Source organism: Meleagris gallopavo, chromosome 1 (genome assembly GCF_905368555.1).
Source record: "Meleagris gallopavo chromosome 1, MGAL_WU_HG_1.1, whole genome shotgun sequence".
In the NCBI taxonomy this organism is placed as follows: domain Eukaryota; kingdom Metazoa; phylum Chordata; class Aves; order Galliformes; family Phasianidae; genus Meleagris; species Meleagris gallopavo.
The window spans coordinates 65,855,857-65,883,183 of record NC_139404.1 but is presented as its reverse complement, the minus strand read 5'-3'; the positions used below and the strand labels follow the sequence as shown (position 1 = coordinate 65,883,183).

The window sequence follows — 27,327 nt, the reverse complement described above, 5'->3', positions numbered from 1 at the left end:
TTAAACTTTCAGTGTTCAAAGAAGAAAAGTGCAGGGGACTAACGGAAAAAATGGGTAAGGCAGTATATATAAAAAGATAGATGCAAAATCACAGGAAAGAATATTACAGAATTTGGAAGAACTTCTTTTAGGGAACAGATTTAAATAAAGGCAAGCCAAAACATAATATCTCTAGAAATATACTGAAGCTGTAACATTTAGATCTTTACATTTTATGACACTAGTGACTCTAGAAATTTGATATAGACCCCCATATCTTACCCTCTTACTTCTTGATAGAAAAAAGGCTATTAATGCAGAATAACATTTACACTAGTAACACCAATTCATAAACATATTTTCATCTGAAATCAAACAGAAGGAAATTTTGCTTCCTGAACACCTGCAAAGACACATTCCTGGCTCTAGAGATTTTAAACATTACAGGAAGATCTAAATGAAAGTCCAAGTAGAAGAGAATACTAAGATTAATGATAACAAGGAGTAAGAGAAAAGAATTATTTAAGAAAGGAATTATTTTTAGTTTACTGACTATTTCAAATGTTGAATTCTGCTTGAGTGGAGCGTCAAACAGGTGAGTGAATGAAGAACCGTAAGACAAAGTGACACGTTCAGTAGCAATAATGGGAATAGAAGTGATGGTAAGCTCACTACTTAGGTTACGCAAAACCCTTCACTGACAAGACAGCAGTTCTTGGTTAAGACAGGATGTCCCCAAGTAGATGTAGCAGTGTTACTGATGCACTGCAGTTCTGGAGAGGAATGTGTATTAAATTAATGAGAACTGAACTGAAACTAGCCATTTCCCTCACAAACTGGCCATTATTCACCACATGAATCAGTACAGGTTAGAGGCCGACCTGCTGGAAAGGAGCTCTGCAGAGGAGAACTGGAATGTTCTGGTGAGCAACAGGTTGATCACGAATCAGTGGCATGCCCCTGTGGCCAAGAAGGCCAATGGTATACTGAGGTGCATTAAAACAAATGTGGCCAGCAGATCAACGGATGTGGTCCTTGCCCTCTACTCTGCCCTGGTGAGGCCACATCTGGAGTACTGCATCCATGTCTGGGCTCCTCTGTTAAAAAAAAAAACAACAGAGATCTTCTAGGTCCAGAGGAGGGCCACAAAGATGATTAAGGGCTTGAAGCATCCCCCTTCTTAGAAAAGGCTGAGACACCTGAGACTGTTCAGCCTAGAGGCTGAGAAGGGATCTCATCACTGTTTATAAATTGTGGGAGTCAAATGAATGGGGCCAGGCGATGACAGAACAGGGAGCAATGGGCACAAACTGCAACACAGGAAGTTCCATACAAACACAAAGAAGAAATTCTTTATTGTGAGGGTGACAGAGCACAGGAACACGTGTCCAGAGAGGTTGTGGAATCTCCTCTGGAGATATTCAAGACCCATGTGGACACTTCCATGTATAGCCGTAGGAAGCCTACTTTAGGAGGGGGTTGGACTCCATGATCTTCTATATAGGTTCCTTCCAACTCTTATGATTCCATGATTCCGCTATTCATCTTTCTTAGGGTAACTGAATAAACTTGCTTTATGATTGAGGAACTTCTTGAGTTTCCAGTGTTACCTACGTAGGAAGATCTTGGAACGTGATGACAGGTGCAGGTACTTGTGGAAATACCATGGGTAAATTATGGGTAATATAGAAGTGTTTATTTATAAAAACAGAATCATTGGGATTTTATTTTATTGGTAACGTGCTGTACTTAGGTACAGCCTGGGCTTTTACTTTGGCTGAAGGCTAGATCTCAAACTGCCTCTTAAAAGCTTGAGAGCGGCATTGTTTCCAAGATAAAAGAGAGGAAAAGAGCACGAGCTCTCTGTACCGCTTGTGGGAAGGGCGATCCGCATGGAGACGTTTGAACAGGGCAGACGCATAGCGCGGTACTTCCTCAGCGCCCACGGGGATACAAACGGCACCGCGAACAACCGGCTGAAACCGCAGTAAGTGGAGCAAGGCGGTGAGCAGGTAAACACCCGCAGGGAAAAACGAACGGGGTGCGTGAGGGGAGAAAGCTAGCACAGAAATTACAGGCTAAAAATTAACCGCGGTGGGTAACTCGCAGCCCGATTGCGATCAGCCGCTCGACCGGCTGCGGGCTGACCCGCGCCTCGACTGCATTCCTTCACGCCCGGCTCGGCCGGGTCCGCCCTCCCGCCAGGAGCCGCCCAACGGCACTGCCTCGCGGGTCGGGCGGGCGCAGAGGGGGGAGCAGACCGCAGGCAGGCAGGTGAGAAGCGGCGGAGGGGAGGGCGCCGCAGGCCCCGCCCGCCTGCTCGCTCTCCCAGGCTGCTCCGCGCCACAGCCGGGGGAGGTGGAGCCGCTTTATCGAGAGCCCAAGTGGAAATTTCCCCCTCAGTTGCCGGCTCCGCCGCGGAGGACACATCAGACTGAGCTGCGCGTCTTTGTCGTTCTCGCCTGCCGCCATGTCTAACTACATCCACGTCCCGCCCGGCTCCCCGGAGGTGCCTAAGCTGGACATCACCGTCAGCGAGCGGGAGGGGCCCGGCTGCCGCCAGGGCGCCCTGCAGCTGTTGCGCCGCCTGCGGCCCCACTGGAGACCCGAGGAGGTGACGCTGCAGGTACGGCAGGCCGGGGCCGCGCGGGAGGGCGGGCGGGTGGGCTGGGGATGCGGCGTTCTGGGGCTGGGGAGGGTAGGGAAAGGGAAGGAAAGGAAGGGGGGGCGGGCAGCCATTGTGCGGGGGAGAGCCGCCGCGCCGCCGTCCCCTCCCCCTCCTCTCCGCAGGCAGCCCCCTGCGCCGAGCCCCATTCGCTCGGCTGCTCGGCGGCGGGGCGTGGCGGCCGGCAGCATCCCCTGCCCCCTCCTCCGGCTCTCGTTTTCCTCTTCCTCCTTTCGCACCCCTCACTCTGGAACTTGGTTGCCTCCGCCCCGCTTGCCCGCACGGGGCCGGCGAAGGAAGGCAGGGGGTGGTTTGCCCTCGCCGTGCCTTCGGAGCCGGCGGGCTGCGCCTCCCGGCACCCGGGGGAAGGAGGGCGGCGAGGGGCGGCCACTGAGGTAACGGCGCCGGGGGCTGAGGCGCTCTTAGGGAGCCGTGGGCGGGCGCGCCCCGCGTGTTCGCGTGTAATAAATGTCAATAAAAGCCTCGGGTCGCTGCGTTTTTCTACCGTGTCAGCGCTATCTCGGTAGGTATCTGCCCCGCTAATGGCCTTGGTCGCCTCAGCCCCGAAGCCTCGCCTGATGTTGAGCTAGGTGAGCAATCATTCATATTTATGATGAATCATCTGTGTGAGGATTGGTTGCTTTGTGCTTCTAGAATATACTTCACCTAGCCTTGCTTGCATCTTCACTACGTGCATACAGCTGTGAGAAACAGCAGCTCACGTACTGCCTGTGTTCAGGTGGGCGCTTTGCGCCGCGCCCTTCAGCTCTGTGTCCCAGCAGTTACTTGTGGATTTTGGTAAAGTTTCTCACTTCCAGAGAATTATTTCTCTTCAAACCACTACAGCGAAACTGAGCACGCCATGGTAATAACATACAAATTCACTTGAGTGTTCTGAAGTTCTGCGATGGTAGAAATTTGACTTGCACTGTCCAGTTAATATGAAAATGAAGGTAACACTTCTTCCAAGTAACTTCCTTAAAGGCTACAGACATAAGTGAAGCACAGTCCCCATGTAGGTAGGACATCTTTCTTCAGGGGGGTATTTTTTTTATACCATGATGTACAATGAAAATAGCTTTAAAACGTGAAGAAGGGTACTGAGCAGAGCCCTGCTCATGGTTTTTGTTTTAGTTCAGTGATGGGGGCACTTCCCAACAAAATGTTCTTTCTTTCATGCACCCTGAGAAATGAAACTTTTTTTTTAAGTTTGTGTGGGATGGCTCTAACCTTTTGGGAAAGCTCTAATATGCATTATTATTATTATTATTAAGGCTAAACCTACAAAAACATGCAAAACTCAACCCCACTTCCTTCCTACACCACCTAGTTTGAAAGGAGTAGTGAGCAGTATAAGAGCCACTGGTACCATTGGCATAGAACTCGGATGCATGACTGTGCCATAGTGAAGTGATGGGCTGTTGTGCTTCAGTGTTTGTATGTTAAAAAAAAAAAAAAAAAAGAGTCTGATTGTTGCTTCAACTAAGTTGCTTTGAAACTGAAACTTTTTTACTAACTTTTCTTTCTTTTTCCTTTTATTTCTGTTAGCTGAACAAGAGCATCCTGCTCACAAAGCTCTACACTAGCCTTTTAGTTTCAGTCGTTAGTGCACTTTTAAAGTTGTCTGTATGTAACAAGCAAGAATGTGGTTATACTTATGTCGCATATAGTAATATGCTGAAATAAAACGTAACTACCTTTGTTCCAAGTATGGTCTGCCCTGCATTCCCCTTGTTAGGGTGGTTAGGAGGGAGGTGAAACAGAATCATTTATTGCATCAAAATATGCTTGACTAATCTGAAACAGCAGCATCGTAGCAAAGTAGACAAAAAACATTGATAGATGGAGCTTCTTCTGGGCTGTGCTGTTAACTGCCTTTGCTCTAAGTCATTCTGAGAGCAAAAAGACAAGTAGGAAGTTGAAGAATGCAGGGTTTGACTTAAAAAATTAGCTTTTATTGGCTTAAAAAAAAATAAATAAGAAATGCACCGTTCTGTGTCAGACCGCTTACACACAGTTCTGAGACAGCATAGTTAAAACATCTTTATGTTTAATCTTTAGGGTTTATAAGTTAAAATATTCATGATTTAATGGTTTAATTTTTTATGTTGCAGCATAGCACACAAGTAAGTATGAGGCAGAGAATGAAAATCGCAATAGTGTTTAAACTAGTATTATTGCCTTATTTTTAAAATTCTAGAATCTGTTCTTGTTGCCAGCTGCTTACTGAATCACAGGTGATTTATTGTAACTCCTCAGTGTCCAGTTACATGTAGATGTTACCACCACAAAACAGCTTAGATACTCAGGCTCTTATATTTTGGTAAGGAAAAGCCAAGTTTTTCTGTCTGAGCAGTGACCTTCATGTGTTTTGTCTGTGCAGTTGTCACTAGAGGCCGTGCAAGGAGCTGCCTAGAACTAAGTATTTTCTCTTAAGTTCTTGAGGTTTACTTTCTCTGCTTTATGATTGCAGAAAGCTTTGTCATTAAAACCAGTATGTTCCTTTTGCACTAGTAGCTTTTGAATTTATGACGTGTGATTTTAGTAATAAAATCATAGGGTAGTTCAAGTTGGAAGGGATCTCTGGAGGCTTCAAGCTCATGCTGTATGCTTGCAGCTTGCTGAATCCAGAAATTGGTTATAATGAGTTACAGGGAAGGATGTGTTTGGATTTCATAAAACAAATTGCCTTTCAAAACTCAGACGCTGTTCTGGATTAGTGAAAGTGAGCATGCCAATTTCTATATCCTTGCCAATTTGCTCTAAATTGTAGAGAGAACTGTAATTAGATTCAGCTCTACTGCCTTAAAGAGGTTGTGAAAATACAGTTGTAGTTTACGAATTTTTTTTCTCATCTTACGGAGATGAAATTTTGTTTTTGAGGAAAAATCAGTTTTCAGTTATAATATGGGAAAACTAGTGACCACTGCCATAAGCACAGACTTGAGATTGTCTTATCCCATGACCTATTAAGGGTTTTTTAGGTCAAGTCATAAAGAAGGATCAGTAGGCTAATACATGATTGCCTCTCTGTAGTGTAATGCTATGGAATGGGGAATACAATCTTTATTTCTTCCCATTTTGAAGTGATCTTTATAAAGGGTGCCTGATCTTACTCTGGAAGAGCCTTAGTGTTAGTTTAGGCTTTGGTTATTTGCATAGCATTATCAGTGCCAAAAATTCAGCAGCCAGATTTGAGTGTCTGAAATAATTAAAATTACGTATAGCACATGGTGCTCATCCTTCCCCAAACCTAAGAGAAAGGAGGGAAACTTTTTTTTTTTTTAAATAAGGGAAATTCATATATTCAGTAAAATATAATTCTTTATAGTCCTGCAAGCATCTGAATTGGTTCTGTATTGTGCCCAAATAAGTTTCACAATTGGTTCTCCCTCATGTAATGAAATGTTGCTTGCTTTTTAGTACTGCTTTTATTACCAGGATGTATGTATCTTCGCATTTATCAGTGCTTCCTATATATCTGCTTTTTCCTTCCTGTCTTGTGCTCAGTAGCTTTTCTGTGGTCAGTATTTTCTGGTGGCTGCTTTCAGTTCTGTTTATGTGTAGGTCTTGCTATTTTCTTTATAATAAACTATGCCAATGACTTAAAATACTTAGATTTACTTAAACTGTATATGGAGTTCAGAACCCTGAAATAATGGAATGAAAATAAGAGTATCACGGAAAATGATGTAAATTGTAACCTTATTTTTAAATCTCAGTGTTGTTACTTTTTTCAACAGTATTATTTTTATTGCTTGGCTGTTCTAGGACATCACGATCTTTCATCAGTTGTGAAAGTTCTTACTATTTAGAGAAAGGATGACTGAAGGAAAACAGGAAAAAAAATAGTTTCAAGAATATGCTATGCTGATGCATTGTGGTAAAACTAATCAAGAGGTGTGTCTTGAATTCAAAGTCAAAGTAGCTGGAATATTGAAGCAGAACTAGATGTCATCTGCTGATTGGTTTCTTCATTCTCATGAAGTGTCTGAAGTTCGATAAATTCAATCAGTTATACAAATGAGCTTTTATTTTATCAGTGGGTGGGGCAGCAATCATTTTCATGTGGTGAGGTCTTAGTTTATTTGCCACGTCACTGTGCATGACATAACCCAGTTGTGTGTGCTGTAGATGTGTTGTATGTATCGATGATTCTGGTTCTAGATAAAAGTAATCAATACTTGCTTAGTCACAGCCTATGATCTTCCTATGAAGATGGCACATAATTTGCTCTGAAGGTTAGTGATTGTTTTGGAAAGAAAGAGGGCCACAAAAGATGTTCCTCCTTAGCCTCTGGGTTTTTTTCTACTGCTAGACAGCCCTTTCACATCAAAGCCTTCTGAGGGAGAAGCAGCGAATTCATTCTTGAGTCAGAATAAAATCTTAGACACCTTTTATGTTTTTTTTTTTTTTATTTGCCTATAGCTTTTAATCAAAATCATGAAGTCTGTAAAAAGATCTAAAGCAATTCACCTCTTCAGAAGTCTTAACTGATTATCAGATGTTGACTGCCTTCTTGGAAGAGTATTCTTCAGAAAAAAAGTTAAAAAACGCTTAATTTTTCTTTGGAGATTTATTCCAACATAGAAGGTAACAGTTATTCTTGCTTTAGATCAGAATCAGTCCTTGTAAAAGGTGATGCCTCTATAGTACATTGGTCACTCCCAAAAGCGATGCCTCCTATTTATTTCAGTGGAAACTGCAGCAGCCATAAAGAGCACCATAACACTATTTGGTAGAGCAAACTCTCAGCTACAAAACACTCTTTTTGAACCTAGTCACTACCACTAGCTGTGCCTTCTTGCTAGTAATGAATGAGAGCCTTCATGACGTGCTTAAAAAAAAATCTGCTCCAATGGAGGTGTGACCTACTGTTTCAGTGCTGACATCATTGCTAGGAAGATGTCCACACATCCATATTTCATTGGCCCAAGTAGATGTAAGTAAGTAGCTACTAAAACTGGACTATACAGTGAATGTGTTAGGACAGTCCAGCCAAGGTTGGCAGTGTACCCCATGATCTTCAAACTGGCATGGGGCCTGGAGTTACTGTGTTGCAGGAGAAAGGTTGTCCTCCTCTCTGGCCTGAGTCTGGAAGTTTGAGCCTTCAGCGTTGTGATTTAGCAGTTAAGAGTTGATGGTTTGTCTGGTTTTAAAGAAATCCAGAAGAATTACTCCTATTCCAAGAGACAGTGCACATCACTTTACCCACTGAAGGTTGCATCTTTAACTTTTTTCAATAGGGAATTCCCATGTTGCCCCTCCATGCACTGCTCTTTTGACTCTGGTTCATGGTGTTGACACCATGTCTCATCACCAATCATGATGTGATCCAGGAAACTGTTATCTTCAATCTTCTATTGGTTTAATAGATTCTGACAGACTTGCTTAAAGTGTTCTTTCTGTTCCTGTGTGAGCATTTGTGGGACTCACTTGGCACACGCTTTGTGATATTCCAACGTAGGCACCATCATTCCTAATGTACTGAAGCTGATATTCAGCTCTGTGTACTGAGTTCCCTCCCTGGTTGTAAACTGCGTATTTGTGAGAACGAGCTGATAGCTACTGTCATGATTTCATAATGGGACAGTTGTAGTTTGTCTTTCGTATTGCTGATGCCACTACTGAAATACACCACCCACTGCCTCACTGTGCTCACATCTGCTGTTTGGTCTCAGAAACATTAAGCAAGCACTGATTGATGTCACTGCCACTTTTTCTGCATGGAGGAATTCAATGCCATGCCTTTGCTTCATTTGCACTTCTGTGTCAGACGTCCCCTCTGCTGCCATCTATCGCACAGCAACAAAATGCAATGGAGTATTGGCTGGAAGATTCGACCTCTGCTGCCATACCACCACCATCTGCCTTCTGACTTCATGGGCCTGCATAATAAAGTAGGAGGCATTACTGTTGGAGCAGCCTTTGTATTTTATAATAGGTTTCTGCTTGTAATTTTACATGACCTTCATACTGAGAACATGTAGAATGTGAAATTAAAAACCTTCAAGAAAAATCCAAACAAACAAAAAGCCCATCACCACAAAAAAAGAATTGTTCAGGCTTTATTGTTTGGTAGCCAAAGAAGATACTCTGTAGTGTAGGAAGTAGTACTGTCACTTTCTCCATGCTGCTGTTGTGGCTGAGTGCCATGAGAGTTCAGTGGAAAACTGCTGATCTAGCCTGGAGTTGAACTGATAATGGAATGGCACTATTAATGTACTGGCTCCCTGTGAGCCTCAGTGTTTTTCACACCAAATCATGCTTGCTCCTGGTCAACTGAGTGTCCAAGTCAAGCAGACATGCTATCATTCAAATGTCAAGTACAATGATCAAGGGGGCTATTGCTCCAGTGTCTGGAGAGTTTCAGATGCTATTTTCCTTGAATATGTGGGATTTAAAACCTGTATTTTCCTGGAGTTCTTGGCTGATGTGATCTTGTGGATGTGTGTGTATAGACTGTGCAATACAGATTCAGTGCTTTAATTTAAAGAAGCACATGGTATAACTTTCTGTAAATCTTACAGTTCATTTTGGGATTCAGAAGCAGAACATCATAGAATCGTAGAATCACAAGGTTGGAAAGGACCTGCAAGATCATCTAGTCCAACCGTCCTCTCATCACCACTGCTACCACAAGCACTAAACCATATCTCGTAGCTTCTCATCCAGACGCCTCTTGAACACTGCCAGGGACGGCGACTCCACCACCTCCCTGGGCAGCCATTCTGATGCCTGACCACTTTCTGAGTGGTGCCAAAAATCCCTGCTTGCTTAAGCTGAAACTTGACATCACTTCTGTTTATACAGCTCTACAGTGCTTCTTTCAGTATTTCCCCTCCTACAGAGGAGTTCCATGGGATCGTAATTTTATTCTCAATTTGTTTTTTCTATGAGTTCCTGAAAGAGTAAGATAAGATATAACTTGTCTTGAACCGCTTCTATACACGAGATGGAAATTATCCAGCATACAGCCTTATCAGAAATCTAATAACCTGACCATTTCTTAAACTAAAAGTGCTTTTAAAGTCTCAGAGACGTTTCTCTCATTTTCCTGGCCCCATTTGATTTGTCATGTTTCTGTCTGCTGCTTTCTGTGAATGCACTTGAATATGTTTTCTGTATTTTTCTTATGTTTGCTCTGTGTTTCAGTAAGTCGTTTGTATTTGTTCCCAAGAACTAGAGAACCTTACTTAAAGCTCGGTCTCTTCCTGCCATTCTTGCCCAGATGATGGTGCAATATAAATATCATTTCCAAGAATGTTGTTGGAACTCAGTTTTGGTGTAGAGTCATATCAACTGAAGGTGCATACCACCGTGTGATAAGTATGTATAGTGACATTTAAATTTGTGCAGTCTACTGGAGGGCCAGAATCTTGGTTTTGGACTGTTCTGGTCACTCAGTTGTTTTCTCTGCTGCTATTGTATTGGATAACCAAAGTTTGGTTAGGTTACGGTTGGACTTGATGATCTTCAAGGTCTTTTCCAACCTGAGCAATTCTATGATTCTATATTGGCTCTCTGTATTTCTTGATCTATTTCAGGAATTTCTTACCTGGTGTATGTAACATTTTGTAGGTTTTTTCCTTTTTCTCCCAGTTGAGAGTTTATTGGTTATTTTTTCTTATTTTTGTAGTCAGAGTCCATTCACTGTTCATGCTTTTGTTAAAGAGCTGCTGTTTTGCTCTGCTACATTTCAGGATAGAGATTCTAAGCAGATTTTTTTTTAATGCAGCAATAATGATGTTCTGAACAAAAGAATAAAACATTATTTTACTGCTAGACAACATATTTTTATACTCCATCATGAAAAAAATCATCTGCTCTGAATGCTGTCATTGGAAAATTAGCTAACTACCTTTTTAAGAAGCAATAATGAAAGTGCTCCTGAGTGTAAATAATTACTTGGAGCAGCATGTTACAAATAGATGCTAATAAGAAGTAGCGTTCCTAAATTATCAGTTGAGGGAAGCCAATTTCCTTCTTGTAATGATTTTCTTTTATTAACACTAATCAGGCTTATAGGAGGGGATAACAGACCTGTGCAGTGTGACAAAAGCTGCACAGTTGCCAGAGGTTTGTTTGACCAGTACAGAGAAACTTCAGATTCTTACTTTGTTTTACATGCTATTGCTGTTTCTCATGACTTAAAACCTGATTGTCTACATAGTTTGTTCTGCATAGAGGGAAAGGCAAGTTTGATTACAAGGTGTTTTTTTGTTTTTTAGTGCTAAGCTGCTTTTAAAGTAATGTTTCCCATTTTATGATGTCATGTTTTATTATATCATGTCCTTGAAGCCAGGGGTGGGTGATGATAGTATGGCAGTAGAGGCTGAACTTTCTCACCAGTATTTTGTGACGTGTTGTTCCCATGTGACAGATGGCAGCAAAGGGGCAGTCTGACAAAGTGCTGTCTGACATGGAAGTGTGTATGAAATGATGTAGAATCGAGTTCTTCCATGTGACTAGAAAATTGCACTGAGTAACATTCATCAACTCTTGCTGAATGTTGATGGAGACTGAACAGTGACTGTGAGCATGGTGAAGCAGTGAGTGGTGTGTTCAAGCAGTGCTGACAGCTAGAGTGGATCACTTGCTGATACAGATTTTGCTGAGTGCAGCATGCATGCTTTTGTTCATCACTGGTAAAAATGCGTATCTAATGGTGGTGGCCATGTCGAAAAACAGTGTTTTGTAACTGAGAATTTGTTCTGTCAGGTAGTGCTACTGCGTTCTTTGTGCTATTGCTTATAGACAAATCAGGGTCTCAAAACTGGGTTCTTAGTGATATAAAAACTTTTTCCTTGGCTTAGTCATAGAGCACTGACTGCTCTATGCACCTAGACCATTTGTCTTGCATGCTTGACTTTGGACTTGAGTGAAATTTCTTATTTATGAGTTTGACTTTATCTTAAAAACAGGATCAACTTTCCAACTACTTTCTTGTAGCAGGGTTACATTTTTTGCTCCTCTATCAGGAGTCTGCCCATTCTTAAAATGGGTTGCCAGGGATGGTGCTCACTTGCTACTCCAGCCAAGCTGATAAGTTACTAAACAGTGGTTTTTCAGAGTTTGTGAATATGATCTTTCTTTTATCACACAGGAGTGTCACAATAATAGTGTAACTTAATCTGTTTCTTCTGCTGCTGAGGGTAACAAGATGGTGCCCAGAACCACCTTCTGTTCCTGAGCTCCATCTGTGGCAGTCCAAAGTATCAACCCTGTGCTTAGCTTTCTGCATCAACGTCTGTGGCTTATTTTTGCCTCGCTGTGTTCAAATTCTGCCTGACCTTTGATTTTTGTCTGATGCTAGCTGAGATGTTGATGTACCTGTGCAGGACTAAGATCAGAACTGAGCCCGAGTGTGAATACATACTGGGGAAAAGAGTGGGCAAACAGAGATGTTATTTCACAGGATCAGGTAGAGGTCAGGATATATGATGTATTAAACACCCTAGCACTAGCTGTAATTCTGGAATGCACTTCCACAGAGTGACCTCTTTACAGGGGCGGGGGTTATGACTTGCTTTCTCAGGGACTTCCAGCAGGGGTGTGATTGTTAAAAGGTTGTGCGACCTGTTTCAAGGTACTTTGTGGGACAAATCAGGACCTGCCTATGTGTCAGGTGCTCATGTTTAGAAAACATTAATCCTTCTAAGGTAAAGGTCTTCACCCTGATTTAGTAAACTTATTTTATATATTTTTATGTGTCACTAAGTAAGTTATTTTTTCTGAGAACCAGACTTGCTTTAGCTGAATGCTAGTTAACAGCACAGAGCATATGCTTCAAACATCAGTATGTTTCAGAAGCAAGTAGCTCTAGGCTCTGGTGGTTTGAGTTAATTGTTTATATTCTAAAACATGTGGGAATCAGTACTTTGCTGATCACAAAACGTCCCTTTTGACCTAAACAGTTCTGTAATGATTGGAGGGAAAAGGTTATGCATTATAATGGAGTCGTTCATGGCTTGAAACACAAAAATAATCTGCTTGGACAAATCAGGTAATCTTTCCACAGCTCAAGCACATCTTTCTTACCTTAGAGCATTTTTGTCATCTGCATGAGAATCAAGCAAAAGAACAGTGATGTTAGAGTATAAACGTATTCATTTTGCTGTAAAAATCAGTAGACATGGTACTAAACCTTTTTTTTTTAGTTCCCTAATAGTGCATTATTTTGCTGTTACAAAAGACTGCTAAAGACTATCATTCATCTCTTGTAATGGATTATTAAAATAATAGATGCTAATAAGTGTCCATAAATTGTAAAGTCCTCATTTTTGAGTGAATTACATATGTAGTCTAATTTAGCTTTATGATTGGCCTCCGTACATGTAGATTACAAGCATGATTTGCTGAACCTATTTGTAAAAGTTTGAGTGTTAGTAGCTGTTTAAGCAAATAGAATGCTTTCATATCTTCTGCCATTCTGTATTTCTACTTAGGGATGCTGTACTTTTTTTTCTTTTTTTTTTCACTATGATGAGAAGTTGATTCCCCACTCCATTTTTACTTTGTCTGAGCTTGTTTGCTTCACCACATAAAGATTTCAAGAAAAGCAAGGCATGACAGTTTAAATATAACATATTTTTTTGTGAAGTCTTGTCTCTCCCTCCTGAATAGTAGACTTGATTACAGGATCTTTTCTTTAGGATTTAAATTAAAATATATATATATAATACAAAAATCAAACAACTGTTCCTGATGCTTGATTTCTCCAAATCCATAAGACTTGTTCAAACAAGTGGTAGTTTAGTTCCAGTACTGCTACACTTTTCAAAATTAGGACCACATCTTGGATGGGGTGCCGTCACCAAAAGCCAAAACCATCCAACTTCCTGCTGGAGGGAGAGGAAACATGGCAGTGGTGATGGGAGAGAAGCTTGAATGCATACCATTAAATAAGGAATTCAGACTGTTTCTGTGGAATGCTTATTATTCTAATTCTGATAAATAGGTTTCAGTATTTATCTGCTTTTCTGGCTTTCCTTACCATTATGAATTTCTGAGATTCCTCAAAGTCTGCAGGTTGCTTTACAGATAAAGCAAAAACTGCTTGGCGCTAAGTGTCTCCATAGTTTGAAAATGTTCGAATACAGGTAGTTGGACCGTGAAGCTGCTTGTATCTTGTGTGTGCCAGATTTTACTGAATGAGAATTAATGATGAAAGTGCCTCCTAAAAAAGGAAGTTAAGGTTGTAAGGTGCCCACCGAAGCGGAAATAGTGTGTGTCTATATACATATGTTAACCTAATTGAAGCTACTTTCTGGTCATTTATTCTAGTGGAAGATACTGAAAGGTTCTTTTGCACTTTGCTTACTTCTCGTATTTAAAACAGTAGAGGGCTGTTGAGTAGTCATGAAAATGCCCATGCTTTTGCTTGTGCTGTTGGCTGTTTGAAAGTCTGCTCGTCACCTGAAAATGTTAATGTCCTCCCCCCCTTAGTCACTTACTTAGAAGTTAAGAGAGATAATGCTCATCCAGCCAGAACCCACTCTGTGTTGACAAGGCACAAAGTTTCAAAGCACAGAATACCTATTATCTAAGCTGGTAAAATTCCTCAGGTTGTAAAAGATGAGAGAACTGCTGTTTCTTTTGTGTTGCTTTCAAATGTTTGACTACATGCAATTGTGTGCACAAAGCTTCTTAGTAACTCTGGTTTTAGCCAACTTACCTGGTAGCACTGGTGGAATTGCAGCTTCTTTTAGTGACTAGTTTAGTCCCATCATCAAATGTTGAAAGGAGAGGCAGTAGTTAGTGACAGTTTTTCTTTCTTTCTTCTTTTTTTCCACAGCTGGGAACTTAAAGCAACCATGCCTCCATTGTTACGTGAAGGGCAAGGAATAGGTTGCCATTAGATGTAAATATGTAATGCTTTTACTTCTTGTGGAGGGTCACTTGCCTCACCTCCTGTCTATTCAGGCATCAGTCACTAGGCTGGTCTCTGAATCAAAAGTAAATTGCAGCAAGGGCTTTTAAAAACTGCTTTTGTGTGCATCTTTATCATTAAAGACTTAAAGTGCTTGTTTGTCTCCTGAATGGCATGAACCAGTTATGAAGTAGAATGATGAAAAGCGTGAGTCTTGTCAGAAGCTCTTAATCTTGGAGTGAAACCTGAGGCTGAAAACTGAGGTCTTGAATTCGAAGTGCTTTTTTTCACATTTGTAGAGGAGCCAAAGTGACTTTAGGACTTGTTCTCAAATGGTAATACCTCAGGGCTAGTGGGGAAGGTAACACTGAACTTGGACTGTGTCTTACCTCAATTCCACTTTGTTAAAAGGAATACTTGAGAACTCCAGGAATATTGTTTTACTGTTTGTGCACTTAATAGCAAATAGTGGAATTCTGAAGTGCATCAAAATTGTTTGTGCTGCCTGTGTTCATGATACAACAATTATGGGATTACTTCCTTGTTCAAGCTTTGATTTCAGCCAATTTAAACCATCAGTTTCAGAGTGGTTATGTGAGAACTTGTTTTACAGCATTAAACATTCATCTACTGCCTTTTACGTGTAGCGTTTCTGCGGTCGCTGTAGCATGTTCTTACATTGGCCTATTTTCTTTTGGTGTGTTATACGGAAAAACCTTGTGGTTTTCTTCAAGATTTTCCTGTGTTTTAAAGATTGATTTTCTTTAAGTCTCAGACTTGTGAGCCAAAGAGTAAACCTTGCATTCTTTTCTTGAACCATGGAAATAAAGATGCAAAGCTAAGCAGTGTGTTATTTTATTTTTCAGCTGTTTACTGATGGAATCACCAATAAATTAATTGGCTGCTACGTGGGTGACATAACAGATGATGTAGTTCTAGTTAGGATCTATGGAAACAAGACTGAGCTCTTAGTCGACCGTGATGAAGAAGTGAAGAGTTTCCGTGTGTTGCAGGCCCATGGCTGTGCACCTCAGCTATACTGTACTTTCAACAATGGCTTGTGCTACGAGTTCATGCAGGGAGAGGCCCTGGATCCTGAGCATGTATGCAATCCTGATATTTTCAGGTAAGCTTTTTACTTAATTATTTTATTACACAAGTTCTGTGATATATATATGATGTCTTGTCCAATCCAAGGGATCTCAGGCTTAGTTTATGAGCAGACAGAAAGTGAATGTTATTATAAGCCTGTGTGAAGCTGACTTTCAAGCTTTTGGTGGTTCACTATTTTTGCATAATTAATCATGATATTTCAGATGTGAAAAAATAATCCTTGCTGCTCTCACAGAAGACTTCATACACACATTAGAGTTTTACTTGTTGTGAGTGTACAGTGCTTGAACGTTGCTGTTTGGGAAATAATTTAATGTGGTGCAGTTAGAGGGGCTGGGTTTCATTGAAGTGAATCCTAGCTCTATTTCTAGGGTATTTCATTTGTGAATAGGTTAAAAATGTTTCCCTGAGACTTTTTTTTATGTTAGCAGTGAATAGGAAATGCTGATTTTTTTTTTTTAAGTTTCTCTTAGCTTTTCGTGTGTGTTGAAATGTATTTAATACCTAAAAGCTTCAACTAATTAAAGTCAAGTCTTCTGAAGATGTGCATGTCAAAGAGTAAACATGTCAAATATACATGGTGTAGCTGAATTCCAGTTTCTCTCCCCGCTAGTGCTTCACACATGGTACTGCTTAAAGACGTTATGAGTCTTTAAAAATGCAACCCTGTGGGCTGTGCTGCTCTTATTTATACTCTTGTTGATTTCTTTGTTGGATCTCTTATCACATTTCTATTAAATATTTTAGTTGTCCTCTTGCTGGAGAAGATAAGGACTGTCTAATCTATTGCAAAAGTAACATTAATTTAAACTTTTTTTTTTGAAGGCTCATTGCCAGACAGCTTGCTAAAATCCATACTATCCATGCTCACAATGGATGGATCCCTAAATCTAACTTGTGGCTGAAGATGGGGAAATACTTCTCTCTTATACCCACAGAGTTTGCAGATGAGGAAGTGAATAAGAGGTAGGTATTTGTATTTGATCATTGTGTGCTTTCCTGAGATTACGTTTTTTCAGAGCGATGGATGGAAGATTAAATATACAATTTTTTTCTAAAAAAATAAAAAAATAAAAAAATAAAATTGGTTTGAAATCCAAAGTTTCCAAAGTTAATAAAAGGCTGATTAGAGTGACAGGGAGGCACAGTCAGACTTTAAAGCTCAAACTATAATTTGAAGGTGTATGTACAGTACCATCAAATTTCCTTAATGGGTAGATTCTAAATGCCATTTATAGATAAATGGTCTTTCTAGAATTTCTTGGATATCATTGATATGCAGTGTTTTTCTCTCTGCATTGTAAATGCTCTGGCATTGTGTTTTTTTACAACAAAATTCTCTAGACAAGAGTAATTGAAAAATCTTAAAGATGTCAACTTAAGTATATTTGCAGTGATTAAAGAGGAAAAAAAAAAGGAATCTTATTTAATCTGGTTAGATAAACATGGTATGTGCAGTTGTGTATTGTAATGTGAGCAACAAGTGAATGAAACTCATGCTGTAGACTTTTTATCTATATTCCTTTAAAAATGTGCAGGATTGAGTTCAAATTCTATTTGTGAGTAGACTACTGTCACGTTTACAATAGATAATCTATAGATTTTCTTTGGGGAGGACAAAATAGAATATTGTCATAATTTGTCTGCAGTGGTGCTAGGGGATATAGTGCCCTAGTTTGAGAGAACATCTGTTGAATTATTTGAAATAAGAGTGTAGAGGAAAATAATTAAGTTATTTCATTACAGATGCTTGGTGTGGAACACACTACTAAAAATTAACTCTCAAACTTCTTACACCTGACAAGGTTTTTAAGTGAAATTCCAAGTCCTCAAGTTCTTCAGGAAGAGATGGCCTGGATGAAGGAAAGACTGTCAAATTTAGGATCACCAGTGGTACTCTGTCACAATGACCTGTTGTGTAAGAATATTATTTACAACAAGAAACGAGGTAGGTAGTGAGCTAAGCAGTAAGTAGTGGCTTAGTTTGTTTATTCTGTAGTTTCATTTGCTGCATCAGTGGTGTCCCTTTAATGTCGCTAATGTTGGTGAACTCAGTTTGAGCTTTTAAGACTCCATGTAATGGTAGTGATACTGGTGTAAATACTGCTTTGTTGAATTAGTTGATTCTCATACATGTTACTGTACAGAGAAAAATGTTGCTATTTGGTTTTGTTTTATTAGTTTTTCTATAACCTACCTGCATGACTAGGTTTCAAAGTCTATCATTGTTTATGATAATTCTATTCCAGTCGTATGAAGGAGAAAAATTATACAAGTATAAAAAATAATCTGAAGACATCTCCTGTAATCTGTGTGTTGTTCTGGTTTGTGATTGTGTTGCTGCAAGGAATGATCTTCTTGACAAAGCATTTCGGTGATACTTAGCACTGCATTCAGTCATAACATTTATGTTCTGCATGAGGTACTTAGGCATCTTAGATTGCTTTAAATACATACTTCATTCAAACAGTTAAAGGCATTTAGGTAAAGATTAAATATACTTTTGTTTTTATTATAAACGAACTCAAAATAATTTTAATAAAGAATGCCTCAAATAGAATCCGTAAAGCTTCTGTATAAACTCAGTTTATTTTATTGGTTTGAGGTTCGGTTACTAAATTAATCAATTAAATACTATATTAAAATAAACAGAGAAGGCAAACTTTAAGATGCTAAAATGGTGTGGTAAAATTGATTACATTTGCACAGCTTTCCTCCCATTTAATATAGCTGAGATCAGCTGAATGCAGTAAATTCATCAGGTTAGATATTCAAGATCCTTCTGAAATAAGGATGACTTGATCTTTTTAGTAAACGTCATGTGTTTGCAACAGTTCAGTAACTGTTGGTATTTCAGTCAAAATTGTGTGAAGTAAGTGGCCAGGAATCAAAAAATCAGTGTGTGATTTTTACGCCGGAGTTGTGATATAGTACCAAAACCAATATCTTCTTCTTGTGTAGGTTTTTTCAGTGCTGAAACTACTTGGGGTTTTAACATACCTCAATCACACATTGAGGTAAAAAGTAGTTTTTAGTCACTTTTCATAGCAGAACCGTGATTCATTGTGAAATAAATCAGGAATCACCCTAAAAGGCTCGCTGTCATGGTCAATAGACTTAAAGTTCCTACTTTTAAACAACTGCTGTATGCTTTTCTTTTTGTAAACAGAATGGAGGAAAAAAACAATGCCAGCAGTGCATCACTTAGGAGCAATCCTACAATAACCAGTGTGTGAGTGTTTAGTGTCGGGGACAGGGTGGGGAGGAGTGGGAGGTGTACATTAAAGCACTTTGGCTACAAGCTGGTTGGGGAAAGAAGGCTTGGAAATCTGAAATAGGTAGATTGTTACACTTGTTTGAATGTTGCACGTGTTGTAAGACTTCTGCAGTCTAGGTGCAGCAGGTACCTTTTTATAGTAACCAAACCTCAATGCCAGCCTTAGTATGTTTATATCTGTCCTTTGAAAGCTCTTCCTTATAGTGTTCTTATTGCAGAGCAAAAGCTTAGTGAAGCTATTTGCCCATTAGTACAATCTTACGGAATGTTTTTTATAGAAGTGGAGGGAGTCTCAACTATAATCCTACATATGTTTTGCTGGAGTTCTGTTAAGCACTGCAAAACCTTATGTTCGTATATACAGAACTTCATGAGCACAGAAGAGTATCTTTAAAGGTGCACTTCATTAGAAGTGACACCTGGCTGTATGAAGGTAACTAACAGCTGTGATGATGCTGAGACTTTACTAGATTAGCTTACTCATCTAGAGAGACTTGTGTCAGCAACATCTTGGCTTACCCTAAACTGGAACTGAGGAGAGAGACTCAGTGTTCTAGATTAATTACTTAGTTTTTTTTCCCCTCTCTCTTCGTTAAAGATTGAGCAGTGCTGGTAATGTTTATCTAGCTTTTCAGAAGCTGGCACAAAATAACTCACTGGTTTTAACAACACTGTATTTGTTGTGTTTGTAAATGCTTAGGTCATCTACTCAACATGTTTTTGTTTTTAAACTACCGTCTGACAACAGATGTTAAACTCTTGTCCAGTGCAGTTAGAATGATAGTAACTTCTCCCAGTGCCTTGCTTTTAGACTTGGATTCTGGATTAAATTAATGTTAAATTTTCAGACTTGGAAGAAAAATTATAATTGTCGTGCTGCTTCTGCGAAGAATCAATCTCATGTCCTTACGTTTTATTTATGAGACTGGAATAGCATGTTGAATGCTATCTTCATTTGCTGGATTGTAAGTTACCTGATTTGAATTTGCTCATGCTGTGACTGAGAGAACTTGGCCTCTTCTTGCTGCTTTGTTAATGGCCATACTCAGTTGCTCAGGATATGAAATTAGTAAGTGTTATTTTACATAACTCATAATAATTATCAGTGCGCATTACTCTTTGAAGGATACAACTTAGAACTTCTTGTTGCTCTTACTTGCAATTTGGACTTCTACATAATCAAAATGTGTTTAATAGCACATTTATAGAGCTCCTGTTCTGATGGTGTTCAAATTTTTTAATATAAGCTGGGAATATCCAAAATATATGTTCTAAAAGTACTCAAATCTTGCTGTTCAAAAAGACCAAATATCAGTATTCTTTTGTCTATATCTGTGTTCTTTTTGAATGTTTTAAATTCTTCTGCCAGGAAGTTAAGTGTGTAGGTAGATGGCTAGTTTTGTTCTGTTTATTCCCTCTGCCTACCCAATGTTTTCTATGATCTTTGGTAGGAGTCTGTGGGTGCTCAGTGCTTCTGAAGACTGAGGTATGTTTAAGGCTTCTAGTTTTGATCTAAAAATCTATTTTAATTTTGCAAAGGTATATTGGGTATTAATAATTACTCTGTGGGTGTGTGACCCTATTTTGTATTTTCAGATAAGGTAGTAACCTGGATCACTGTCTTCTCTGATGCTGTCTTGTAGGACAGGGCTCACCTCATGAGCAGGATAGGAGAGAACTTTTGATACATCATCCTGCTGTAGTAACTACAGCTAGTACTTGCTTGTTAAAGTGTTTACTCATTAAACCATTGAAAATGAAGGGCAGCTATAGAGAGGTGTCATCACTTTCCTGCCTTTCAGTTCCCTGAGGAGATCAGATGTCCTCTTGATTACCTTTTCTTCTATTTGAAAACTGAATTGCAGGTGTATAAAACACAACATGGATTCCATTTTGTATCTTTATGCAATGTTAGTAGGTGAGATTGTGTTGCCTATTGTAGTAGGCATCCTTTGATGAAAAGGATATATTGTACTTGAAAAGCAAATATTCAACACCTTTGTTTCTTCTGGTAACAGTACTGCTCCAGAGAGATGACAGAGCATAGTTTTAAGTAATGTCTCCTTCAATAAAATACAGATCTGCTCAGATTACTGTATAATTGGTCTCCCTGCTCACATTGATACTGGTGGGATGTACAGTTCACTATGTTTCTTTAAAACCTTGAAGGAAACTGCTTAACTGTAGCGTAACCATACCTTTAGAAGTGGCTTTGCAGTATTAACTGCAGCAAATCTTTAGAGGAAATTCTAATACTGTGGATATTTAAACAATGAGAACGATGCTTCTTCTAAAGGAAGGTAGTTATAACTCCATGCTAGCACAAGTCTGAAAGAGATTAATAAGAGTGCAGGATCTTTTTACTTTGAAGTTCTGTCTTATCGCATATGAGTTGCCAAACTTTCTTCATCTGCTATGGATCACATGTGCCATTGTTGCTGCCTTGTGATGATATGCATAGTGGTACATAATTGCAATGAGCAGATGTTTTCTCGCATCACTTGTTTTTGTGTGCCTCCCCATTGGAGAGTGCTTGGTAACAGCATCATCTCTAGCTTGTTAGATTCAATTTCTTATTTCAGAAGACTATTATTTATAGTAAAAATTAAAATTTGGTTATAATTAAAAATAAATGTAATGGCACATACAAGGTACGTTCAAGATGAAATTTAGACATTGAAGAAATTTGTTTTAAGGTATATCTTATACTGGTACTTTACAAGCAGACTTTAACCTGCTGTGTTTTTATCTAATGTGGGGAAAAGCTGAATAACAGTCAGTTTCTAATGGTGCTAGGGTGGGGGGCATCAGGAGGTCAGTTATGTGGCCGAGCATTAACCAAGGTTGGGCGGTACATTTTGACTGGCTTGTAACTTACAGGTGTTTGTTTTTAAAAGAAGTGCTAAAGAACCAATGAGAAGCACAAGCACATGCAAGTGTATGAATCTGCCAGACAAGTAGCGGCAGAAGTTGGTCTGTGACAGTATCATAAGATCTTGGCTGCATCTGCTGTAAAACTTCTTGTCCCTTCAGACCCTTCAATTTTCCATTGCCAGCAAGATTTTCCTGGGAGGAGCTTGCCACTTTGCATTCTCATGTTGGTTTGTCAGAGCCTAAAAGGTTTAACCTCATAACTTTGGTAAGCAATCCTCTTTTTCTGTGGAAGCAAGGGTAAATCTGACTTGGAGGATTGTGACTAAATGATTTTGTTAGTGTTTTGGGGTTTAACTTCTGTTATAAGTGCTTAGACAAGAAGATGGATGCATCTGGAAAAGATAGATGTGTTATTGTTTCAGACATGGTAATGATGAACTGCGTAGACAGAAGGAACACTTCTAACAAAGTTGTTCTATGTTAACTTGCTTGGGCTGTTTGCCTGATATAGCTATTGTATTTGGTATGTGCAATATTCATAAATTCTTAGGAGGCATACTATTAGATTCTTAATCCTTAACCTAGAAAATATCTAGTAGTTAACTTTTAACATTATTCTTAATTTGCTTTTTTGATAGAGATATAATAGCAGTAGTATCTATAAGTTTTTTTAAGTGGTGCTAACAAGATTGTTCATTGTAATGAGTATGTTTTTATAGAGTAAATATGCAACTAGTCATTGAAAGAATGAGTGTAGAGAGGCAGAGGAGTACAACTTGAACGTTAACCATTTCACCACAGTGGTGAAAATGTAAGCTTTTACATTTTAAGGTTCCACTGTGAATAGCACACTACTTCCCTTTCTGTTGCTCCCTTTAAATAAAAGAGCTCTAATTTTATCTAGTTATTCAAACTTGTTGATGTATTTGAAGCTTGCTGTGATGTAGACATGCTTGAGCAGGTTCAGTGCTGTATTACTCTTCCAGTGAAGCACTTTTCCTAGCTTCCCCAAAGATAACTACTGACTAGTAAAAAAGTAATTTAGGAACATTTGGGGCTGATGCCACTCTGTCAATTCTTATTTACATAACAGTAGGTAGCTTCATTGTTTTAAGCATTGTCTTATCAGTATCTGTGATCTTGAGAGTAGTTTAAGCCAACTTAAAACAAAAAAGGGGCAACTATTAGAAAAAGTCTTGCTTTATAAGTGTGCTTGAAGAAAGCAGGGAATATCAGCATACTAAAAGGAAATAGCAACCTGTTGCAACATGTTAGTCTGTCATGGTTGCACACTTGTCTTAGAATAAATAGGACTGTAATTTTTTAAGTTGGGGAAAAAGTGATCCATGATTTCTATGTAAAGCTTAAATTAAGGTTTCTCTACCATATTTCTCACTTTGAAGGTAATTGATGCCCTCGTGTGGTAGAAGTTAAAATTCTGCTAATCAAAGTTTAAAAAAAAAAAAAAAAGAGAGCATTTTAAGCTCTGATTATTAAAAGAGATCTCTTGAATGAGTATTCAGAGAAGTCTCATACCTTAAAAACAGTCTTGCCTTGTAAAACCTGAGTGCACACAACTGGGTATACAAATAAGATAGAAATGTGCTTTTTTTGCTTATTTGTTTCCCTAAAACTTCAAAGGACACCAAAGGATTAGGACCATGATTTCATTTGATGTGGACTCTGATGTTGCTGCTCTTGTCTCACGTAGGTGATGTGCAGTTCATAGACTATGAATACTCTGGATACAACTACCTGGCTTATGACATTGGCAATCACTTCAATGAATTTGCAGGTAAAAATTGGATTTATGAGGTAAAGTGGACAAAAAAAAACAACTTTGTTGTCATTCTTGTACCATGTTCTGTTTTTCTTTCTATAGCTATAGACACGCATGTAGTTATTAATCTAATGGTATAAAAATGTGTTAATGTCTCTACTTGCAGGCCAGTTATATCCTTCCTTTACAGCTCTCAGTTTTGGATTTGATCTGTGAAGTGACACAGCAGAGACTCAACACACTGTAATGAAATACCGTGGATGTATCTGCAACAGTATAAGTAGTTATTTAATACATAGAATATGCTGTGTGATCACAAAGTTAGATGGCAGACTTTATATTTTTTTCAGTGGCTTTGCATGTCTTCGCATAACTTGCCCTTTAGTTATGTAGTAAAATGAGAAGTAGAGGCTAAGAATGTGGTTGGAAAAAGTGTCAGATTTTAGCTTTAAGTTGTGGATAGATTCATACATTTGCTACTTGAGTTTCTTCTGATAAATGCCCCTTCCTTTCACTCCATAAAAGTGAAATAACCTTGTTTATGCAGTGCTACTTTAGAAGATGGAGTGATAGGGAAAACATACATAATTATTAATATAGGTAGAAAGTACAGTGTGGTGAAATTAGGAGCCTTTGTTTATGTACCTGTCATTGCTTTTCAAATCTCAAGTTCAGATAACCAAGTACACTCTGACATTTTAAAAATTTAAATATTTAGGGAACAAGTTAAATTCTTCGCAAAATACATTTAAAAGCTTTTGATTAATTTCATCTTGAACTTTTAAGAGTCCAAGTACATCTTCAGGGAGCTAGGTACAGTAAGAAGACTACACACAAGTAATGTTCTTTTGCCACTGACGAGCAGCTGTGTGTTACCTTTGCTACGTTTGATGATCAGACATGGGAAAGAATTTAAGTGCCAGGAGATTGCAGTGGTCATAAAATAGAACTGAAGGAGAATTAGGTATGAAAATGTCACTGTCATGGACATAGGTGTTAGTAGCATGTATGGCCACAACCATCTGGCCATAAGAAGTAGTGTAGATTTGTAGCATGTAATCTGCTGAGGTGAAGCTACTTACCCTGTGCAAGAAAGCTATGCACTGTGACCTCTTTCCTGATGCTGTACAGTAGGTCTGACATTTCCTTAGTATTTTTCTGTGTGTTATATCTCAAATCTAGAGCTTCCAGGGTAGAGTGGTTCTATTGCATATGCCTCATAGTACTGATTGCAAAATGTGCTTTCTCAAGAATAGCATGTTTAGTATCTAGTTTACTGAGCATACGTGCTACTTTAGTCTTCTGGAAGGTGAAACAGAGGAAAGGAGAACAAGAGTGTTTTTCAAAGGGAGAAGTGGTGTGGCTAAGAATGACTTTGAAACAGGATTAAAAATATTTTTCCGCATCTGGGCAGTGATTGACTGTGATCCAAGTCTTGGGACTCCTTGGTAGATTGTGTGGGCTGCTGTTTAGAATGTCTAGTGTAGATGAATTTGGAGCTGTGTGCTGAGAAGAACAATATGGCAGAAGGGAATAGTTACAGAGATCAGGCTTGTAATTCTACATACAGAGGGGCAGAATAGACTACTCTAAAGGTTTAGTCTTACAGAGATGAGCTGACAGCATGTACATATCTGGATTCAGCTTTGGATAATGTTGCATATGAGCTCCTGTTTGATGTGTGGGAGGATTTCTGCTTTGCAGATTTTTTATTTTTATTTTTTTTAGATTTGTTAGAGCTAAACTTGTTGCATTTCAAAAGAAATGGAGTGTGCATGTGGATAAAAACGCCATAAATCTTTCTGTATTGAATGCTGTGTGATTCTTGTGTGAGAAATTCTTGCCATCAAGTAACTGATAAAATTGTATCAAAGTAAAAGTAATTATGTCTTTTCACATCAATTTATGCGTTTGTATTTGTGGGGGGAGAGAGGGAGAAGCAGTTTCTGGTACTGTGATTCTAACGGTCTTTTTAGATACTCTAAGATTCAGATCTTTTCTTTTTCCTCCCCACCCCCCCATAGGAGTAAATGAAGTAGACTACAGCCTTTATCCCAACAGAAAATTGCAGGAACAGTGGCTGAGATCTTACCTTGAAGCCTACAAAGAATATAAAGGATTTGGCACAGAAGTCAGTGAAAAAGAAGTTGAAGTTCTATATGTTCAAGTCAATCAGTTTGCACTGGTAAATAACAATCTGTCGATATGAATGTTAAATGCTGTATTTTTTCTCTGTGGGCAAATAACTGTCAGTTTCTTATCCTGAGTGCTGTGTTACTTAAAGAAAAGCTTCTTAGTTTGTTCTGTGAACACTTTCACATCTTTGTGCCTTGGCTGCAAGCAAAAGGGGCAGTGAGTATTCAGAGAAGGTGATGAATTTTTTTAGCAAGTGTAGTTACTGGCTGACAAGTCCCTGTGTTGGGAAGAGCTTATGGTGGGTCTATGCTGAACTCCTTGTAAGACAACAGAAAAAACAGGTAGAACTCCATAAATACACATAAGTCTTCTGATTTAAAATTTTTTCAAAGATAATTTTTTGTTAGTGTAAAACTAGGATACTTCTGACTTTTCTAACAAGTGATTAGATCTCTTTTTAGAATCTTTCAGTACTACCATAATTCTTTCCTTGCCTTCAGTGTTCTGGAAAGCTGTGTGATTTAAACTGTAGCAAAATGCACATGTAGTCTTAAAGATCCCAGGGGGTTTCTGAGGGCTGACTGTGTGAGTCTGTTCCCCTGCTCGTCTTCTATATTGTGTGTCGTACTATCTCCTGTCTGCTGTCAGTCTGCCTTCTCAGACTTCAGATGTAAAAGCTTCACTTCATTTTGCTTTCTCCTAAAATTAAAACATGCTAAACTATTCTTAGGGTGACTAAGGCTAAAATGCCTGTTAGGTCTTATTTTATTTCTCTTTCTGACTAATTCAAGCACACCAGAAATGCCTTCAATAAGGGGATTATCAAGCTCATGTCCATTATGTATATTTGTTTGAAAGTTCATTAACAGTCACATCATTCATGATAGTTTTAATTCATGGTTTCAATCAGAAATTGAGCACAGGCCTCCAGGCTGTCTGGACAATCTGGACTAGTAAAGCAGTCATGGTTGAAACAGGTTGCAAACGTGTAAATGGTGAGGAGCTTCTTTTCTGTAACTACAGATTGTGCTTTTGTCCAAGTCAGTAGTGAAAGTGAGTTGTGGTTGTTATAACCTAAGGGTGTAATCAAAGGTTCAAATGGAATTCTCTATATACATTAGAGTTGAATATATGTAGGATATTAACAGGAATTTGTTTAATAAGTAAAAGTAGTAGCAGTTCTATTTCTGTTTACTTAATATGATGTATATAGTTGCACAACATTTTACTTAATAATGATGAACTCTTTCACAACGGTGGCATTATTTTTCTTGGGGAAAGAAAAAACAACAAACATAGTGTCTGGAGGCCAATAAACTTTGCCAGTAGTTTTATAATACTTACATATCAATCTCTTTGATAAAGACATACTAAGCAAGTTTACAAAGATGGATTTGAAGGGAGTTCTCTTGTAGATGATTCTTTTATTTCAATGTAAAAATGCACTTATATATGCTTTTATAAAGTGCTAATCTTTCCTAATTTTTTTGTTTTCCATTAGGCTTCCCACTTCTTTTGGGGATTGTGGGCTCTAATTCAAGCCAAATATTCCACCATTGACTTTGATTTTCTAGGGTAAGTATGCTTGCTTCATATAATCATACAATAATTGAGGTTGGAAGGGAATTTTG

The 27,327-nt window shown here is 38.9% G+C and overlaps 1 protein-coding gene across 1 annotated transcript in view; it reads left to right on the top strand.

Moving 5' to 3' along the window:
* The first annotated feature begins 1,872 nt into the window (after positions 1 to 1,872).
* ETNK1 (ethanolamine kinase 1) overlaps positions 1,873 to 27,327 on the top strand; it is a 33,400-nt gene continuing 7,945 nt past the window's right edge. The window contains exons 1-8 of the mRNA XM_085231584.1: positions 1,873 to 1,991; positions 2,383 to 2,605; positions 15,383 to 15,642; positions 16,455 to 16,595; positions 17,435 to 17,577; positions 23,492 to 23,575; positions 25,585 to 25,745; positions 27,198 to 27,271. Of these exons, the coding sequence (XP_085087710.1) occupies positions 2,450 to 2,605; positions 15,383 to 15,642; positions 16,455 to 16,595; positions 17,435 to 17,577; positions 23,492 to 23,575; positions 25,585 to 25,745; positions 27,198 to 27,271 (1,019 nt within the window). The 5' untranslated portion in view covers positions 1,873 to 1,991; positions 2,383 to 2,449. The remainder of the gene's footprint in view (positions 1,992 to 2,382; positions 2,606 to 15,382; positions 15,643 to 16,454; positions 16,596 to 17,434; positions 17,578 to 23,491; positions 23,576 to 25,584; positions 25,746 to 27,197; positions 27,272 to 27,327) is intronic.